A 20355-nucleotide genomic window follows, 5' to 3' on the forward strand; every position below is an offset into this window, starting at 1 on the left:
TATTCTGTCAAATTACCAAATGGGACTGAAGTCCCTGTCACTCACACTGGTACTGTCCAGCTCACACCAATAATCTATCTCACAGAAGTTTATGCGTGCCCTCTTTTCATTTTAATCTCATTTTAGCCAAGAAGTTGGCTGCCACTCTCACATGTTGTCTAGTTTTCTTCTCTGAATTTTGTTTAATACAGGACCTTTTATTTTGGAAAACGATTGGAAAGGGTGAAGTGAGGAATGGTCTCTACTACTTGCTAAGGGCTACTGTCTCTCCTTCAACTCTAGTCACAACTCTTACACATCTTTCCAATGCAAAGTCTTCTATTTCAGCTTCTATTTTGAGTTCTATTAATGTCACTAACCTATGGCACTATCGCCTAGGTCATCTTTCATTTCCTGTTTTGAATTTAATTTTAGATCTTATTATAAAGAACAATGTCATTTCTAATGAAAAGTCTTGTTGCATTTGTCCATTAGCTAAGTTTCATCGACTTCCTTTTTCTCATAGCACACATAGAACTTCAAGACCCTTTGAGATAGTGCACTGTGATCTGTGGGGACCTTGTTCAGTCCCTGCTTATGATGGTTCAAAATTTTTCCTCACCATTGTTGATGACTTCACTAGAAGCACATGGCTATACCTACTTAAAACAAAATTAGAAACCAGAAAAACCATAGAAGCTTTTTACAATCTGGTTGAGACCCAATTTGAACTTAAAATCAAAATATTAAGAAGTGATAATGGAAGTGAGTTCCTAATGACAGAATTTTTTAATAACTAAGGCATCATACATCAAACCACTTGTGTTGCTACCCCTCAACAAAATGGAATTGTTGAGAGAAAGCACCAACACTTGTTTAATGTGGCTCATGCTTTAAAACTTCAATATGGTCTCCCACTTAAGTACTGGAATGATTGTGTTTTGACAACAACCTATTTGATCAATATAACATAACCCCTAGCCCACTTCTCAAGAACAAAACCTCTTTTGAACTTCTTTTCCACACCCCACCCACCTATGCTCACCTAAGAATTTTTTGTTCTTTTTGGTTTGCTTCTACATTTTCCCATGGTAGAAAAAAATTTGATTCATGTGGTCGCATGTGCACTTTTCTTGGATACCCCTTTGGTATTAATGGGTATAAACTTCTTGACATTGAAACAAAAACCATATTCATTTCTTGGGATGTGGTATTCCATGAGTAAATATTTCCTTTTCACTCTTTGTCACCTCCTCCATCCATTACATCTTCCACTCCTAATTTTGTTTTCAAATTCTTCATCTAATCCCACTGCCATTCCAGAACATACAACACCTCCTCTACCCGCTACTTCCTCTCCTTCTTCTCATACTTCTAATACCACTAACCCCATTTCTGGTCCTTCAATTGATCCACCAATTCGCTGGTCAACTAGACTAAGGAGGGCTCCTCAGTACTTGCAAGATTTTCACTGTGAACAGGCCTCACTTCCACCTTCAACTCACTTGTTGTCCAAGGTTTTCTCTACAGCTACTGGTAATCCATGTTATCAAACTTTCTCTCTTACCAGAAATTTTCACATTCTTTTCGTGCTTTTTCTACTTCTATTTCCAATGTCTTTGAACCCAAACATATAAGCAAGCTGTGAAACACACTGGCTGGTGTCAAGCCATGAATACTAAGTTGCAGGCTTTAGAACAGAACTGTACTTGGATCATCACTGACCTGCCTCCTGGAAAGAATGCTATCGACTGCAAATATGTCTACAAGACCAAGTTCAATGCCGATGGGTCCATTGAAAAGTTGAAAGCTCGACTTGTCGCCAAGGGATTTACACAACAAGAAGGGATAGACTACACGGAGACCTTTTCTCCAGTTGCCAAACTTGTGACAGTAAGAGTTTTACTCTCGGTGGCAGCAATACAAGGTTGGTCTCTCCATCAATTTGACGTTGTCCATAGAGATTTAGAAGAAGAGATTTATATGCTCAAACCCCCCAGATACAACAAAGGAGGACCTTACCAAGTATGCAAGTTGCTTAAGAGCCTTTATGGCCTTAAGCAAGCCTCAAGATAATGGTATTCCAAATTTTCCTCCTCTCTTGTTACATTTGGTTTTCGACAATCTAAAGCTGATTATAGTCTCTTTACCAAGCTTGATGGCACTTCATTCACTGCTCTACTAGTTTATGTAGATGATATAATTGTGGCTGGAAACTGTCCCACTCCCATTGCAGCCCTTAAATCTTTCCTTTACAGCCAATTTAAGATAAAGGACCTTGGCTCTTTACGTTATTTTCTTGGTTTGGAAGTTGTTAGATCCTCCAAAGGGATTCACTTATGCCTACGCAAGTATGCATTAGATATTTTGGCTGACTCGGGAACACTTGGTAGTAAGCCCCTCAAACTGCCTATTGATCAGAACCTCAAGTTAAGCAAGGCCTCTGGTGAACCTATTTCAGATCCAAGCTCTTATCGTAGGCTTATTGGATGTTTATTGTATTTAACAATCACTCGGCCTGATTTATGCTATGTTGTCTAGCTCTTAAGTCAGTTTATGGACAACCCGACCACTACCCACTTAGCCACTGCTAACAAAGTTCTTAGATACATTAAGGCATCTCCTGGACAAGGTATTTTGCTATCTTCTACATTCCAGCTTCATCTCAAAGCTTATTGTGACTCGGATTGGGCGTCATCCCTGATACTCGTCGCTCTATTACTGACTATTGCATCCTTCTTGGTGACTCACTTGTTTCTTGGAAAACAAAAAAGCAATCTGTAGTATCTCATTCCTCAGCTGAAGCTGAGTATTGTTCCATGGCCTCCATGTGTTCTGAACTCACTTGGCTGAGATACTTACTCACTGATCTTAGGGTCACTCATTCACAAGCTGCACTACTCTACTGTGACAACCAAGCAGCCCTCCACATCATTGCCAATCCAGTTTACCACGAACGAACTAAGTATATCGAATTAGATTGCCATCTAATCTGAGACAAAATTCAAGAATGAAGCATCACCACAGCCCATGTTGCATTTCAATGTCAGCTAGCCGACATTTTTACAAAAGCATTGCCTTCTTTCCTTCTCCAAAAACACTTATCCAATATGAGAATAGCAAATCTCTATTCTCCATCTTGCAGGGCGTTATTACACACTGAGTATGAACATCAAGCTACAGGTCGTTACTCATCCACATCAAGAAGTTGTTTTGCAGAAGCCTTATGGAAAAGACTTCTCTTTCGGTTTTCCCTTATATTTTTTATTATTCTTTTATTATTTGTACATATTTCCATTATTAGTGCCTTCTATTTCTGGTATAGAATTCAGTTAGTTTGTTAGCAAAAGGTGTATATATCAGAGCCCTTGTATCACGCATAGCAGTAGAGAATATACAGTACACTTTACAGAAACTTCATGCTTCACGCTCTGTATGCTTTCTTCTTCCTTTTCTCTGGAATCTTACAATTACAGATGAACGAGTATATATTACAATAAAATCAACACATCAGCATCAATTAGAAATCTTTCATTTTTTATTCTCGTATCTCAATTGAGAGAAACCAATGCAAGAGAAGTAATAATACAAAGATTAGGACTTTAGAATTAGGAAGAAATGAAAACTAATGTATCTAAAACCCTAAACCCACCGTTTGGCTGCCGGGAAAACCCAAGATAAGCAATTGGTTCCCATGTGTTCTGCTGTTTCGCTTTCACTGGTAACAAACCTTACCTCAAATGATCCAAAAGAGTTGTCTTTTAGTTTAGATTACTCCATTTTCCCGCTTCTTCTCAACAACTGTAAAGCCCAAACCCTATCGCGCTTCGACTGGTTTTCTCCTCCATTTCCTTTTCCCTTCCCTATTTGTAACACTCTAGATGAAATCGATGCACACACTCACAGGAAAAATGCTCTCTTCGAGGGAGCGCCTCCAGGAAGGGGATGAGAAATAGAGAGAATAAAAGAAACTAGGTTTTCAATTTACTTTTCTGAATACCGTTCTCTTCGCTACACGAATACTTAACTACGGACTTGCAATAATGTAGAAAAGGCCTCAGCCTTGTACAGAATATAACCCAAGATTAACAATAACCCATCAAAGCAAATAAAGAAAATGGCCCAAATATATTAAGGCCCCGTTCGAGTACTTAATTAAATAAACTGCTAAGAAACTTAGGGAGGACGAAGTCCAGCCCATGAATCGCTGCTTTGACTTTCCTACTCCAGCCAAGTACACGGAAGTCCTTACTTCATGCGAAGTCTTTCAAGTTTTGACCATCAGTTCCAGAATCTTCAGTTCTCATGCGCAAACCCTAACCTTCCTACGCCTCATCTTCCTTCCCACTCCCAACTCCACCGCATGCGGAGGTTGCCACCGGGACTTGTCACACTATTTTTCCCAGCTCTTTTTATATGCATGGTTACAGGTTACCCGACGTCGTATAAATAACATTAACTTCACGTTTTTGGAGGGGTAGGACAAGATTTCTTGGGTGATTGCGAAAATTAATATTTTAGGGGGGTAAATGCAAATTGAGTAATAATTTGAGGAGTATCTGTATATATTTTTTTTCAGATAACAAAATAAGAGCAAATATTGAACAATTTACATATTTATTATTATGCGCATGTCTTCAATATACAATTGATATATGATATATGGAGGATATGTTGGAACATATGGGGTTTATATTCTTCTATAACCCATATGGGACTGATATGTGGTAACATAAATAAACTGTTGTTGGGATACAAAAGCTTTAACAAATAACATGTTGCCTTTTTTTTAGTAAAAAGGAAAGCAAATGTAAAGGAACCAAATTCAAATGTCATAGTTTTTTTTTAATGTCAGCCAAATATTGTTGAGGTTAATTGCCTAGATACAACATGCTATAAGCTCTTGTTAAGACACAAGCTTTAGTAGGCAGCCACCATCTTAGCAGACCAACAAGCCTTATATTTTACTCAGCTCCACCTCAACAGAATCATCCAGCAACATCAGTAGCTCTGACTAGCATGTAAGCTTGAAGCCATTTTTTGCAATTCACTATGAATCCCTTTACATTTCTTTCAGTACAACATAGAGATCAATGGACTGAGTGAAGAACACTTATAAACATTGTTTTTTTCTTTTTTAGGGTGGGGGGGGGGGGGGGGGTGGCTAACATAACTTACATCACATTTGTAATTACACAGATTATACATAAGAGTTTCACTATTACTGAAGCCATACCTTTATCCAACCAACTATGCCTACATGAATTTCAAAAAACTGAATGTCTGCCTTTCCCTATTGCTACAATGGTAAAAAAAAAAATGAAATCCAAGAATGCTGGAAGAATAAAGGTATATACAATGCACTGCAAACAAAATTTTAGGTACAGGGAAGCAGCCGGCGTAAACAATGAATGACCTTGATGTGGCTCAAGAATCTCAAGAGCATACAAGTTCATTTAATAATTCTTCAAGAATCAAATCCTCTAGCTCAAGTGCCACACACTCATTATCAAATTGGAGGTTCATCCAACCATCACCCTTTGCCAAATCTCGAGCCAAAACATCTTCCAATGACTGGTCCAGCTCTGGCCTCAAGCTCAGGTACGAGCTAATCTTTGCCCATACCTCCTCCAGAAGATGGTGCCCCCTAGGCATTGGACGGATGTGGCGGTTAAAGGTGAAGGCCCTCGGGAAGTAGGTGAATGATCTCTCATATATCTCAAGAAGTGTATTGTTGATTAAATAAAATAGGATCTGGTGATCACAACTTCCATCAACGTCCTCTTCATAATCCTCGAGTTCAGGGTGCAAGAAAGCCTCCAATTCCTTGAACAATAAGGGACTCAATGGTTGGTCTAGTGAGTGCCATGTCCCAAGGTTCTCATTCTTGATGAAGCCCGACAGCTCAAGAACAACTCTAACATAGTTGAAGTCAGCTTCATCCGATTCACCCAATTTAAAGTGCAGGATTTGATCCTCAGTATTCATATTTGTTTCTTCTGTAGTCTCAGGAGTTACTATGCTGCAAACCACAGGTAAAGAATATGTGTTGGACATGATTTGTTGGTCAACAGAAGCATCTGGATCATCCATTTGAATGTCCATAGGACTTGACGCGGGACCTGATACAATTTAGCCAAAACAATCAATTTCAATCCTCTATCACATGTAATTTGAGCCTCCAGAAAATCATCAAGTTTACTACAACATACGAATCATATCAACAAGAAAAGACAACGGGCAAAGCCCTGGTGCTGGGCGATGCACAAATATCAATTAAAACTTTAAGAAATTAGGAGTTTATTTTCAATGCCATTATATTAAGCAAGAAGTTCTGTGAGCTTTAGATAACTGCATAAGAGGTAAGTACAAGTACCTTCATATATTGGAAACTCTGCAAGGTTGTTTAGATCATCTGGAAAGCGAGTTTGAAGATCAGAAACTGGATCTGGTTCTACTAGCTTTGTAGAAAAACCTACAAGCTCTCTGCTGTGGTTCATTGTCAAACCAAAAATCTGATCCGGTTGAAGGCTACCTTTCCCAACTGTTAAGTCACTAAGGTTGCCCGTCTTAGCATTTCCCTCATGATTTCTTTCCTCTGTCAAATCAGCTGAAGATAAAACATTCCAACCGCTGTCATTTCCATTTATCATATCTTTCTGAAATTCAGTCTCTAGAGCAGCATGTATTGGTTCAGGTGTTTGTTCTTCAACTAGAGTGCTGAATGACTTTGGTTCACAATGATTATTTTTTTCAACTATTGTACAGCAATCCCCAGCTGTCCTTATTGGCATAACTGAACTTAGAGAATCTCTAGATGGATCATTTAGAGAGGAGCAAAAGTAATCAAGATCAGGCAGAGAGAGTCTCCTTTTGAAGGACTTTGAAGCAAACCCACTTGATGGAACCTTACCTTCATCTGTCAATTTTAGGCTCTTAGAGTGATGCCACTTGGCACCTTGACCAAAAGTGCGCTCAAACAACTCAGTGTATCTATCCAGAGACTCGTTTAGAGACGATGTTCTTTGTATGTAGCCTAGTCTTCCCCTGCTGGGATCATAATTGGAACCATTACCCTCATGAAAACTTCCAGGGTTGTCTATACCACCTTGGGACATGGAAATCTTTGACGTTCCAGAGATCTCTTTTCCAAAAGGTTCCCTTTCAATGAGTGGTTCCATAGACGTGGGGTTACTTTCTTTTCTGTTTTCCTTGAGCGCATGCCATATTTTCTGCTTAATTTCTTTGAAATGATTAATAACCTGTTGATTCCAACCCCGATGGATTAATCCCTGGGATGAATCCGGAGAAGAAGAGTTTGTTTCTTGTCTCATGGCACCGCCTACTGTATTATTGTCAGCCATAGAAGGCATTGACCTTTGAGATACGGATGAATCAGATTCTGATACTAGAGAGGAAGAAAGCATCTTTTCTCCTTTTGGGAAGGACCAGCTTTCATTTTGCTTGTGTTCAAGTGTTCTAGTACTGATATACTTTTTGCTTGATGAATTGGCTAGAGGAAATGATCCTGACTTTGTTAACCTTGCTTTGTGTTTGGAATTCTGCAGACTCTGGAAGTGCTTCATACCAACGTTTGTGTCCTGGAGAATCTTTAGAAAAGATTCCTTGTGTATCTTAAAAATCTCCAGAACATCGGAACACTCCTTAAACTGGTTATTAGGAACTTCTATATTGAGCTGGTTAGATTCCCCGAGATTGTGGTGTACAAAATCATCTGATCCCTCATCACATATTTTAGGAAAAACTGCATGCTTCCCAACAGACTGATTATGCCTCAAGTAGTTGACATCATTCATCGTATCCCACACTCCAAACTTTTTATGGCCTATATCCTGTTCCTCGGGGGTCACTGAAAGAGAAGTCTGCAATCCGGTAGAAGCAGAAGTGTTGGCACTTTTTTCAAGGGAATGATTGGATTTGCCCCAACAGTATGCATTTCACCAAGATAATTGTCTGCATGCTCTAAATGATGAATTGGAATGATTCGCCAAAACCATGTTCGTGCAGCATAGCTCAAATTCCAGTATCTGTGGCTTTGCTTAGGCATATCTCTAGCAATTGATTCTTTTATATGAGCTTTGCCTGATCTTCTGTTGGTCTTTGCAGGACTACTTTCCGTATCATGCTGTTCAACCTGATGTAGTATTTCAAACAGGGTACTGTCAGTTTATGTTTCACCCATGCAACAGAAACAGTTCGCACATATGAAATTAACTAGTCTTCACGACAAATTTACACGAAGTTAACCAATCTTTCAGATCACAATTTGCAACCATCATATTCTGTGGTAATTTACTGATGTCATTAACTTACCAACATGCGTTCTCCTTCAGAATCCATAAATTCTTGCACTCCATTATCACGCTTCTTTAAAGTTGCTTGTTCATTAGTTTTGCCTATAGATAAGAAATAAAACTTGTCAGGCATATATAAAATGGGGATGGCACAAACACACAACATTATGTGTATGATTAAGAGGGAAACTACCAAGTGAAAGATAACCCACTGACTTAGTTTTCTTTTGTGACTCTCGAACCAAACTGATCTTATTACTCACATTCTTTGAGGTTAGAAGGACCTCGGTAACAAACTTCTTCAGAAAATAAGCTCATTAGAAAATGGTTAATGACATATCTCGGCTAGATCAGTACACCTATGGAACATATCTAGAAGGGCACACAATAACTATAGGAAACAGGGGATCTGAAATAAGCTAGATAACCTCTTTAGCAGCAGGCTAGTATTTAAACATACAGCATGTACAGTTAGTCATATGACATTGAAAGCAAAGTATTTTCCAAACATACGTAATATGAAAAGCATCTTTTGTACCAAAACAAAGCATCCCCAGTTTCCAAATACATCTATGTGCCAAGCTGTAAGGTTTACAATAAAAGCTCATTCAGTCGAGGCATCCAACGGATACTCACATATTTAGTTACCCTCTGCGTCAATCCATCAGAACAAAGTTTTGATTATAGTTACTCAATGCTACGTCTGACTAATTTGGCCTAACATATATCTGATGTCATTATCGAAACTTCAAGCAGTTGAACTCTTCGGCACTAACAATTTTCGAAATCTTGGATTCAAAGTTTGCACGAATTATTGAAGAACTATTTAATTATAGATGATGGAGATACAATAATAAACATTTTCTACTTGCAAGCAGCACCTAGATTGCAAAAGCACGCAAGCACAAGATTTAAGCCGATCTTTTCAGCTATAGTTTTTCCCTTTTTAATAAAAAAATGGCTACATTTTCAGCTTCATGTGGTTTCTAATTCATGTAAGTCCATATACATCAGTTACTGCGGTCTCTCTGTACCACCAGTCAGCAAACAACTAAGTATAAACCTTAAACATCCTATAGACAGACCTTCCCCAGCTGATTAGAAATTTCACTTGATTTTTTACTACTTAAGAAATCCTTTATTTCTTGATAGGTGCTGCAAAAGCAGATAAAGAAGAAGTATGCAAATTCCATGCTACTTTGGTGGAGATGATAAGATCGAAATGAACCGTGGCCCATTCTACCAGCAAAAAGTAGGGACAAGAGGCAGATATCCCGAGGCAAATCGAGATTACTTACAACTGGCATGTCTTCCTAATCCTCCGTGCTTTTTGTGTTGACGCATCTTTTTCGCATTATGCCAATGGTGGTAGTCAAGGATATGGAGTATACCCCACACGCACCCTGGATGACTTCCCTCAAACTGAACGCCAGAGTTTGTTCGCTCCAAGTGCCTTCCCATGTTTAAGACAAAGTGGTCCTTTAAAAGTCTGAACCCTACTTTTTCAGCCACTAGCGAGGACAACTGTCTTGCAGAAACCTGACATGTGATAAAAACGCCATTAAACAATATAGAAAGCTCGGTACTTCACCAAATATGTAATAGCCAGGCACAAGTACTGTTTTTCTCATGTAGTCCATGATATCGAAAACTTATACCTAAAAACATGAAAGAAAGAGAACTTATACCTCAAAGGATCCTCAATTCCTAGGCCCTAGTCTTCATGAGGATAAAAGATCAAATACCATGTAAGCAAGAAACAACTAGGATTTCGAGCAGATATTTGGACTGTTTCAAATATGAAATTCCTGCTAGCTCTCCATCACCACAAGGGCCAAAATAGTCGTGCAAATAAGCTTCTAAATTTTCATGGTCCTAATTTCTTCTTACTATTTTCTTTTTGTTAGTCTTTGTTTGTATTAGGCAACTCTACTTTCTGATGCTCGACAAACACATACTGACACCTAGAGATAATCGATCGAACAAGAAATTGACCAAAAGCAACATGATAATTACGTTTGTGAAGTAGAACATAGAAAAGGTTCAAACATAAACTGTAAAACTCAGATGTCTTAAGAAAAAAGCGGATTAACATATCATGCATGTCAATTAAGAAAACTTAAGCTTTGTCAAACTCCATCAAATCCGAACAGCAGTTAAAGAGTCGAGCAACTACAAAGGTAAGAGTGATAGTCCAAATCGCATATCAGAAAAAAGCTAATAAATGTTCAGAAACTAAAAACTATGCGGCAAAGAAGATAGAGGTTCCTTGTTTTATACTTAAAACTAACTACTTCACCTTTTTGTTCCATGAATTCCAGAAACACAAAGAAGTAACATTAACAATATCGACTACCTTTTTAGCCGAGAAAGCGAAGTTTTGGCTGCTCCTGATCTAAAGGTTCGAAAGTCATGGCGGGCTTTGAAGGTGGAAGAGACCGCGCGAGAGCAATAAGTATTGTAAATTATGGTGCTAACACACAGAATAAATTAAGGGGGAGATATATTGCTATGCCATACACGAGAGATCAATCGAATATGAAGTTGAAGGAGGTTGTTGATATATAGTTAGTACAGAAGACCCAGAAAGAAAGTAGACGCCAAAGCTTTTATTGGCGCTCCACAAGCTGCGCAGCCAGGTCTCCACTCTCTCTCTCTCTCTCCCCTCTGACCGAGCCTGGTCTAAAGCTCAGAATTAGAGTCTCAAATACCCGGTCCGAGAAGGAAGCTGGGCCTACATCTAGATGACCAACCACAACGTATGATACTCTTTATTATCTAGATGTCAAGCTCAGACTTGGAATGGTTTACCAACCATACAAATATAAAATGGCAAGAGCACAGAGATTAGGGTTTTGTAGTGTTGGGGACTGCATGTATTGGCGTGGAAGTTACAGACAAGATTATAAATTTGACAAAAAAACTCAATTTAATTTTTCATTTAGAACAATTTTATCCATTCCTAAAATTTCGGCTAGCCTCCAAAACATGAATCCTCAAGTACTAGTGTGCCACTCAAACGTGTAAAACAACATGATCATTGAACATTAACATATTCGACTTTAAAGTTGGCATTGTCGTCAAGCACGTAGGCGGCTTCTTTGGGAAGACAGTACAAGGTGCATGCATGACTAGGAATTACATATATAAATATATAATTTGGAATATCAAATAAGATATGTAGTAATTAATAACAATAATCATACGTTAGAAATTACATAGAATGGAAGGCAGAGGACTTTTCATATGTACGTGAATGGTCGTTTTCTAGAAATCTGGCCTCGATCGTCAAAGTCAATATAACATGATCATGAATGAATTCACGAATCACGACCATTAATCCGTATCCATTGGCACCTTCAGGTACGAAAAAGTTGACCCGTAACCATATCTGTCTTACATTTTCACAAGTGGAATTGTGCAATTAGAACTGAAAATTGAAATTGCCATGCTGATGTCGACCGTCTGTTGACTCGCCAATCGCGCCACCTCATCTTCTCGTATGACTCGTCAAATTATTCTCAGGAAAAACCGACTCAAACGGAGAATGTGAAGTGGTATATATAGCTGAAGTTTATTTTGTTTGAAACAGAATAATCAAGGTCACTGTCGAAAAAGTTAAATGTTTTAGCCATAAATGATGGGCATCAACATGAACATAATCTTAAGGATTATTTACACGTTTCAGATGGGCCAATTACAAGGTCAAGAGCCAAGAAGATCAACGAGGCAATGCAAGAATTGGTGCAATCCACTTGGGATGAGTATAGCAAGAGCCCAGCATTCAAGATAGGTTTGAAGGATGAAGATCTAGTTTTGATTCATTTGATACAAGTTATAGAAGATGGCAATAACATGACTTAAAGGCTTTGAGCACTTGAAGGCTTTCAACTTGTTTAATTTATTTAAATGACTTATTTTATTAGTCTAGAATAATTGAGTTTATTATGAGAATGACTTAAGGGGGCGCCTAGTCAAGAGCATGTTGGGAAAGTTATTATTTTGTAGAACTAGGGTTTTAAGAAGTTACTGTAGCCGAGTACTGTAGCCGTATTATAGACGCGACACTATTCACTTAGGGCCTTTTGGAAGATGGAGATTTATTTTGGTTATGGCTTTAATTAGGTTTTGCTTTAAATACACTTTGTAGTCTTATTTTAATCAGTTTATGAAATTTGATGAATTTATTCATTATGAGTTGAGTTTATTTTCTTTCGTTATTGAATGAACTTTGAACTTATCAAAAGCAAATCACAACCTTTGTGGCGTTCTTCCTTGTAATCTAGGTTATTGAGATAGGTTCTTGAACGGGTCTAGATTTTAATATAATCTAGGTTCTTGAAATGAGTTCTCAATGGGTCTAGATTTTTCATCCATTGACTTGATTTAGACTTTCTTAGGTGGGTTTTTAAATTGATTATGGGTTCAAAGGATTCCATTCTTGCGGATTAATATCATTTGGTATTCAAAACTCGATTTCCAATCAGGTCTGATTCTATCTTTTAATTATTGCATTACTTATAAAAAAATGCAGAAATTTCCTTAAAGAAAGGCTGGGGGGTTGCCGTATATCATTTATCTAGGATTTTGAGTTATTGTTAGGGTTTTTTCAATTGCTTATTGTTTTGATTGTGATCAAATTAGTTGGTGAAAAGAAAAAAAAGAAAAGAAAAAGGAAACAAAAAAAAAATCGTAAATAAAAAAAATAGAAATCCAATTTTTTTTCTTTTTTATTGAGCCTTATCATCAAAGGGCTGCATACTTCATTATAATTGGTATCTTGTTTCATTCATATAATTTTCTTGATTCTCGTGTCATTGTATTCCTTTTGTGTTTCTCTTATTCTTGTTTTTTGGACTTAATTATTAGTTGGGACAAAACAAGGTTGCATTGTTTTGATTGAGTTCAATTAGTTCTTAAAGAACTTGAGTGGGAAAACTCTTGAGGTAAAAGGTAAGAGAGTGTGAGACTATTATCGAGAAAAAGCCAATTAAGAGTGAAACACGAGTGAAGTGCTATTATTTGAGTGTAAATACATAAGGGAGTGTGTGGGGTATTTTTTTACCACTAATATTATTTTGTGCAACACATTACAATGTCTCACCGGAGTGGCTCATCACAAAGGGGGATGACAAATAACTCATCATTTGTGTTGTAAGTCATGCAACAACAATTTGAACGGTTCAACTTGGTGTTAGGAGAAGTGAGGGAAATAATGGATCATCAAGAAGCAGCGATTAGAAATCTACAAGATAGGAGAGATAAGAGGCAATGTGAACTTAGGGTTGAAAATGAGTATGAGAATGAATGAGATGGTGCGGATAAGGAAGACCTAACATTTGAAGTTGAGTCGGGTAGACATAGAAAAGTTAGGCTTGAAAGAGGAATTAAGGGGAACCTAGAGGGTCGGGATGGTGTAGATAGAGATCTTGGGAGCATCAAAATGAAAATACCATCTTTCCAAGATAGAACTGACCTTGAAGTTTATCTATAGTGGGAGAAAAAAAAAAGAGTTGGTACTTGATAGTCATAATTACTCTAAGGAGAAGAATGTATAATTGACTATGATTGAGTTCACTGATTATGCTATTATTTGATGGGATCAGTTAGTGACTAATAAGAGGAGGAATTATGCGAGGCCTATAGAGACATGGGGAGAGTTGAAAGCTCTCATGAGACGGAGATTTGTACCTAGCCACTAACATAGCGACTTTTACCAAAAACTCTAAAATCTTGCACAGGGGTCTAGGAGTGTGGAGGATTACGATAAGGAGATGGAGGTGTCGATGATTCGGGCTAATGTTGAGAAAGACCGGGAGGCCACCATGGCTAGAGTTTTGAGTGGTTTGAATAAGAAAATAGCCAATGTAATTGAATTACAGCATTATGTGGAGATAGAGGACATGGTGCACATGGCTATGAAGGTGAAGAGACAGTTAAAGAGAAAAGGGACAATATGGTACACTTCAGTTTCTAGCACTACTTGGAAATCAAAGTGGAATAGGAATGATCCAGCTGAAGCAAAAAGAAAGACCAAACCACTTAAGGGAAAAGATGAGGGAACTAGCAACAAACCCAAGGTAGAATTTCAACCTTCAAGGAATAGAGATATTAAATGCTTTAAGTGTTTGGGTTCAGGACACATCGCTTCTCAATATCCAAACAAGCGGGTGATGATTATGCTTGACAATAAGGAGGTGATGACTGAGAGTGAGGATGATAGTGATGAGATGCCCGAGTTGGTTGATACTAGTGATGATGATGAAGTGGAATATCCCCTGATAAGTGAGTCTCTTGTTATCAAGCGTGCTCTCAATACATACATTAAGATGGATGATGTAGAGCAATATAGAGAGAACATTTTCCATACTAGATTCCACGTTAACAGCAAGGTATGTAGTATGATTATTGATAGGAGAGTTGCACTAATGTGTCTAGTACTACTTTGGTTGAGAAATTGAATTTACTAACTTTAAAACACTCTAGATCATATAAATTACAGTGGTTGAATGATTATGGGGGAAGTTAGCGTGGATAGACAAGTGTTAGATACTTTTTCAATTAGAAAGTATCAGAACGAGGTGTTTTGTGATGTTGCATATTGGCCATATTTTGTTGGGGAGGCCGTGGCAGTATGATGGAGGGTGACACATGATGGCTTCAAGAACATGTACAGCTTTGTAAAGGAGGGCAAAACAATCAAGTTTACTCCTTTAACTTCGAGACAGGTCTATGAGGACCAATTGAAACTGAAAAGTGAGGTTGCTAAAAAAAAAAGAGTGAAAATGAGAGTGATAAAAAAAGAAAGAGTGAAAATGAGCGTGATTAAAAAATAGAGTGAAAAAGAGATTGAGCAAAAAAAAAAAAAGAATGAGAGTGAAAATGAGCAAAAAAGAAAGAGTGAAAAAGAAAGAGAGTGTGCAAAGAGAAAATGAAAGATAAAAGTGAGTTTCTATGCAAGAAAGATTGAGGTTAAAAGGGCTTTCTTAGCAGATCGCCCTATGATTTTTCTTGTCTATAAAGAGTCTTATCTTAATTTTGATAAAACAAACCAATCTCTTACTAGTTTGGCTGCTTATTTGTTGCACGAGTTTAAGGATGTATTCCTAGACGAGATGTCAAATGAGTTGCCACCCATTAAAGGTATAGAGCATTACATTGATTTTATGCCAGGTACTACAATCTCTACCCGATCTTTCTTTAAAGAACGTGAGTCATTGATGCACTTGAAGGGATAAGGTAAGTTGAATAGAATGCATGCCAAGTGGGTGCAATTCATCGAGACATTTTCTCATGTAATTAAGTACACACAAGGTAAGGAAAATTTTGTGGTTAACGCTTTAGCAAGAAGGTATGTCCTTATCATCATTTTAGATGTAAAGTTATTAAGACTTGATTATGATAAGAAATTGAATGTTAATGATGATGGCTTGGCTAGTGTGTATGGAGTACGTGAGAAAGCATCATTTGGTCAGTTCTATAGACTAGATTGGTATTTGTTTAAAGAGAATAGACTTTGTTAGCCTACTAATCTTATGCGTGAGTTGCTTGTGCATAGATTTGGCTTGATGGATCATTTTGGTGTAAAGAAAATTTTAGACGTGTTATATGAACGTTTGTAAGAGTATCATTTGTCATTCATTGACTTGTTACATGAACGTTTACGAGAGTATCATTTGCGTTTCATTGAGTTTGCATATAATTGGAGCGGTCATTTTAGGGTATGGAAGATTTTAGATGTGTTGCATGAACGTTTGTGGAAGTATCATTTGCCATTCATTGACTTGTTGCATGAACGTTTGCGGGAGTATTATTTGCCTTTCATTGAATTTGCATATAATTGGAGTTGTCATTTTGGTTTAAGGAAGATTTTAGATGTGTTTCATGAACATTTGTGGGAGTATTATTTGTCATTCATTGAGTTTACATATAATTTAAGTGTTCATGCTACTACTAAATTTTCAACTTTTGAAATTGTTTATAGACTTAATGCATTTACTCATTTAGATTTAATATCTTTACTTGTTGATGACATGAGTAGCTTGGATGGACTTTTTCAAATTCTTGAACAAATTAATGATAATATATATTAAGTGGATCTTCCAGGTAAGTATTATGTTTATGCTATTTTCAATTTTACTAACATTTTTTCATTTTTTCCCTTTGATGCAAGTGGAGATTCGAGGTCGAATCCTTTTGAGAAAATGAGAAATGATGGACATCAATATGAACCTAGTCTTAAAGATCATTTACAAGTTTCAGATGGGCCAATTATAAGATTAAGGAAATAATGCAAGGATTGATGCAATCCACTTGGAATGAGTTTAGCAAAAGCCCAACATTCAAGATGGATTTGAAGGATGAAGATCCAGTTTTGATTCATTTGAGACAAGTTATGGAAAATGACAACAACATAACTTAAAGACTTTGAGCACTTGAAGGCTTTCAACTTGTTTAATTCATTTAAATGATTTATTTTATTAGTTTAGAATAATTGAGTTTATTATGATAATGACTTAAGGGGGCACCTATTCAAGGGCATGTTGAAAAAGTTATTATTTTGTTGAACTAGGGTTTCAAGAAGTTACTATAGTTGTACTGAAGACGCAATACTATTCACTCAGGGGCATTTTTGGAAGATGGAGATTTATTTTTGTTAGAGTTTTAATTAGGTTTTGCTTTAAATACTTTTTGTAGTCTCATTTTAATTAGTTTATGAAATTTAATGAATTTATTCATTGTAAGTTAAGTTTATCTCCTTTTGTTTTTTAATGAACTTTTGAACTTATTAAACGTAAATCACAACGTTTGTGACGTTCTTCATTGTAATCTGGGTTCTTGAGATAGGTTCTTCAACGAGTTTAAATTTTAATATAATCTAGGTTCTTGAAACGAGTTATCAACGGGTCTAGATTCTCTATCCATTGACTTGATTTAGGTTTTCTTGGATGAGTTTTCAAATTGATTGTTGGTTCAAAGGATTACATTCCTGCTGGTTCATATCAATAAAAGTACATTCACAAATTGACATGTTGTGATAAAGTTGATTGGGTCCAACTCATTGAAAATCTATCACTAATAATAAAGGAATAGATAAAGCCAAGAGATAAGGTAAGGAAAAGACAAACTAAAAGAAGTTTGCTTAGAATCTTAAAAGGAAAATACATCATTAGGCAAGTAGGACTTAATCACTTCGAGGAAGTAAATAAACTTCTATAAAAGAAAGAGATCTCTACAAAGGGAAAGGACTCTCAACAACTTTTCTACACACAAATTCCACCATGCACAATGACTTCAAAGGATTTTCTTTCTAGTGAGACATCATCTCCAACCTCCTTAAATCCTAAATTTTTTCATTATATTGAGAGATATGTAAGGACACGAGAGATTGTAAATCGTCCATTATAGTAGATTTTTGTCCCCAAAACATCCTGTGCACGTAAGCTTTTATGCCGAATTACGTAAATTTTTGTATCTCTCTATTTATTTTTATTTGCTTATTTATTATTTATTTCATTGATGAACGGAAAGAATATCGTATCGAAGCCCAAATCACCATCATGGGCCGGAAATGATTCGTTTCTCCCTTCCGGCCTATCGTGTGATTTTTGACAATAACATAATAACGTATCTTTATGTGATACGTTAAATTGTAAAAATATTTTTATTGTAAAATAGATATAACGTATCATATGAAACTATGTTAATGTGTAATTTTACTTTTATAGAATCTCTTTGTGACTAATCAAAAAATTATTGAAAAATTATATTTATAAGTTTTCTTAAAAAATCAAATTCTATTATATTAACTGTATTAAAAAGTAGGTTCTTTTAACCATGGATAAAGCTCATTTTGACAGGATGAATAGAGAGTATTACGTGATGGATAAAGCTCATTTTGACAATGTCAACGATGGGTGTTTCAAAAAGCAGCAAAGTTTGGTCGTCGTCTTTTACAGTCAATTGAATCTGGCATACCTATTGGGAGGTGGGGAACCTAGCATGGCCAGACTGGGCCAAGCCAACTTTTTTTGACTTTTCTCTGGAGAGAGCATGGGCCAAACTCAAAGAGAGTAAGCCCAGACTACAAGTCACAAGACTCACAACCCACAAAGCCACAAGTCTCGTGTTTTACAATACAATTATATCATGCATTCATGCTGTTTTATTACACTGGTTAAGTGGGTATGCATTCCAACGCTCAAAATAATCAGAAGATAATGAAAAGGATGCGTGGAAGATCAGAAGTTTGGCATTATTAGCATCTCTGAGATTCATATGCAAGTTGTTTCCATAAAGAGTTTCTGTAATCTGTAAGACTATTTTATGCACAAGGCAACATAATTAACCAGGTAAGCACAGCATCTTCTTCCCCTTTTCTTTCTTTCTTTCTTTCTTTCTTTTTCCAATTCTGTTTCTCTCTTTCATCCAAGACCCACAAATAGAGAGAGAGAGAGTTGTCTTCACTATTATGTTTGAATATTCGGTTAAGAGAATTTTTACAAACGTAAAGGAATTAAATAAAAGTAAATTCAAGAAGTGACACGATTTTATATGATTCGTTAAATCTAATTTACGATAAAAATAATTTAAAATTTAATGCATCCTATTAAACTATATTATTTCATGAGTTTATTTTTATATAATTTTTTTGTAGTTAAAGTATTTATCTTTGTACAAATTTAGATCGTACAAACATTAGATAAAATGTTAATTTATTTTTTAATAGTAAATATGCCTAGTCGCAGCAAGCATTGGAGGGTGCTGCATGTATACGCGGGGCCATTGACAAAGCTTGAAGAGTTAGAAGAGACGACGGGCACCGATCGATGGAATTAGTTGAGAAGGGAGACACAAAGACAAAGTACTCCACGACGGTGTTTGCGTGATGAAATAGGTCCAAGGTTGTTCACGTGGGAAGCTGCTACGCATTATTGTGCATACCATCTTCGTTAACTCTTTTAATTAGAGGATGTCCCGACACGTGCGATATTGCACTTGCTTCACCCATGAAGTACCTCCCCAGTCTCCATTGAATAGAAAATTAAACATCATAATAATAATAATAATAATAATAATAATAATTAACTAAGAACAATTCCACTAAGAGTAATAATACTTCCCATCATCTATTTTATCATTATCTTTTTCTTATTTCATGAAATTAAAAAAGTTGAATAAAATATTATTAAAATATAATTTTTATTTTAAAATTTAAAAAAAATTAAATTATTTATTATATTTTAAGTAAAAATTTAAAAAATTTATAATAATTATATGAGATGAGATAGTTTAAACTGTATAACTGCCTAAACATTAACAAAATGATTATAATATCAATAGTTTTCATCAATGAATTAATGAAAATTATTACCCGAAGGAATTACCTTAACTCACGAGTATGGTTTATCATTTTAGAACTTTTTTAGCGTACAATTAATTTAAAACGAGTTATTATATTTTTAAAGCCGATGTAGCTATTCATATAACTTAAATTATAAAATTTAATTTGTAAGATTTAAATATTAAAATTTATCTTATAAATTAAATTATACTATATAAATATTTTATTAGATATGTTATCTACGACAGTCTAAAAATAATTTTTTTTTAAAATATAAAACCTCATGAACCACAGTAGAATATAGGGAAGAGTTTACTTTGTTTGGAGGTGGCAAATAGTGTTTTCGGATTGTGTTTATGTCGTATCAATTTATGAACATTCGATTATATATGTCAACCCGAATCCAACCCATTACGCTAAATGTGTTAAACTTCCAAACCCTAATCCAACCTATTTAGATAATGGATCGTGTCGTGTCACCCGTTTTGATCTATTTAATAATTAATTAGAAATATGTTAACATGGCACGATTCATTTAAAACTATTTGTTTCATATAAATTAGTTGAACTAAAACATATGACTCATTTAACTTAATTAACATAATTTTATATAAAAGTTAAAAGCTATATTTATTAATAACTATACTATCTTAAAAAAAAAATCAATATTTTTTATATTTTAATATATAATAAAATCAATATTACAAACTATACAAT

At 35.9% G+C, this 20355-nt stretch overlaps 1 protein-coding gene across 1 annotated transcript; it reads right to left on the reverse strand.

The window, feature by feature from the left end:
* Window positions 1-5127: 5127 nt before the first annotated feature.
* LOC121239366 lies at window positions 5128-11088 on the reverse strand. Its single transcript, XM_041136612.1, is given in 6 exon segments — window positions 5128-6101; window positions 6356-7850; window positions 7853-8134; window positions 8314-8396; window positions 9593-9833; window positions 10651-11088. Coding segments are annotated over 5 exon segments (2709 nt in total). The 5' UTR covers window positions 9756-9833; window positions 10651-11088; the 3' UTR covers window positions 5128-5415.
* Window positions 11089-20355: the final 9267 nt, after the last annotated feature.

The sequence above is a fragment of the Juglans microcarpa x Juglans regia genome, chromosome 7D (assembly GCF_004785595.1).
Source record: "Juglans microcarpa x Juglans regia isolate MS1-56 chromosome 7D, Jm3101_v1.0, whole genome shotgun sequence".
Lineage (NCBI taxonomy): Eukaryota > Viridiplantae > Streptophyta > Magnoliopsida > Fagales > Juglandaceae > Juglans > Juglans microcarpa x Juglans regia.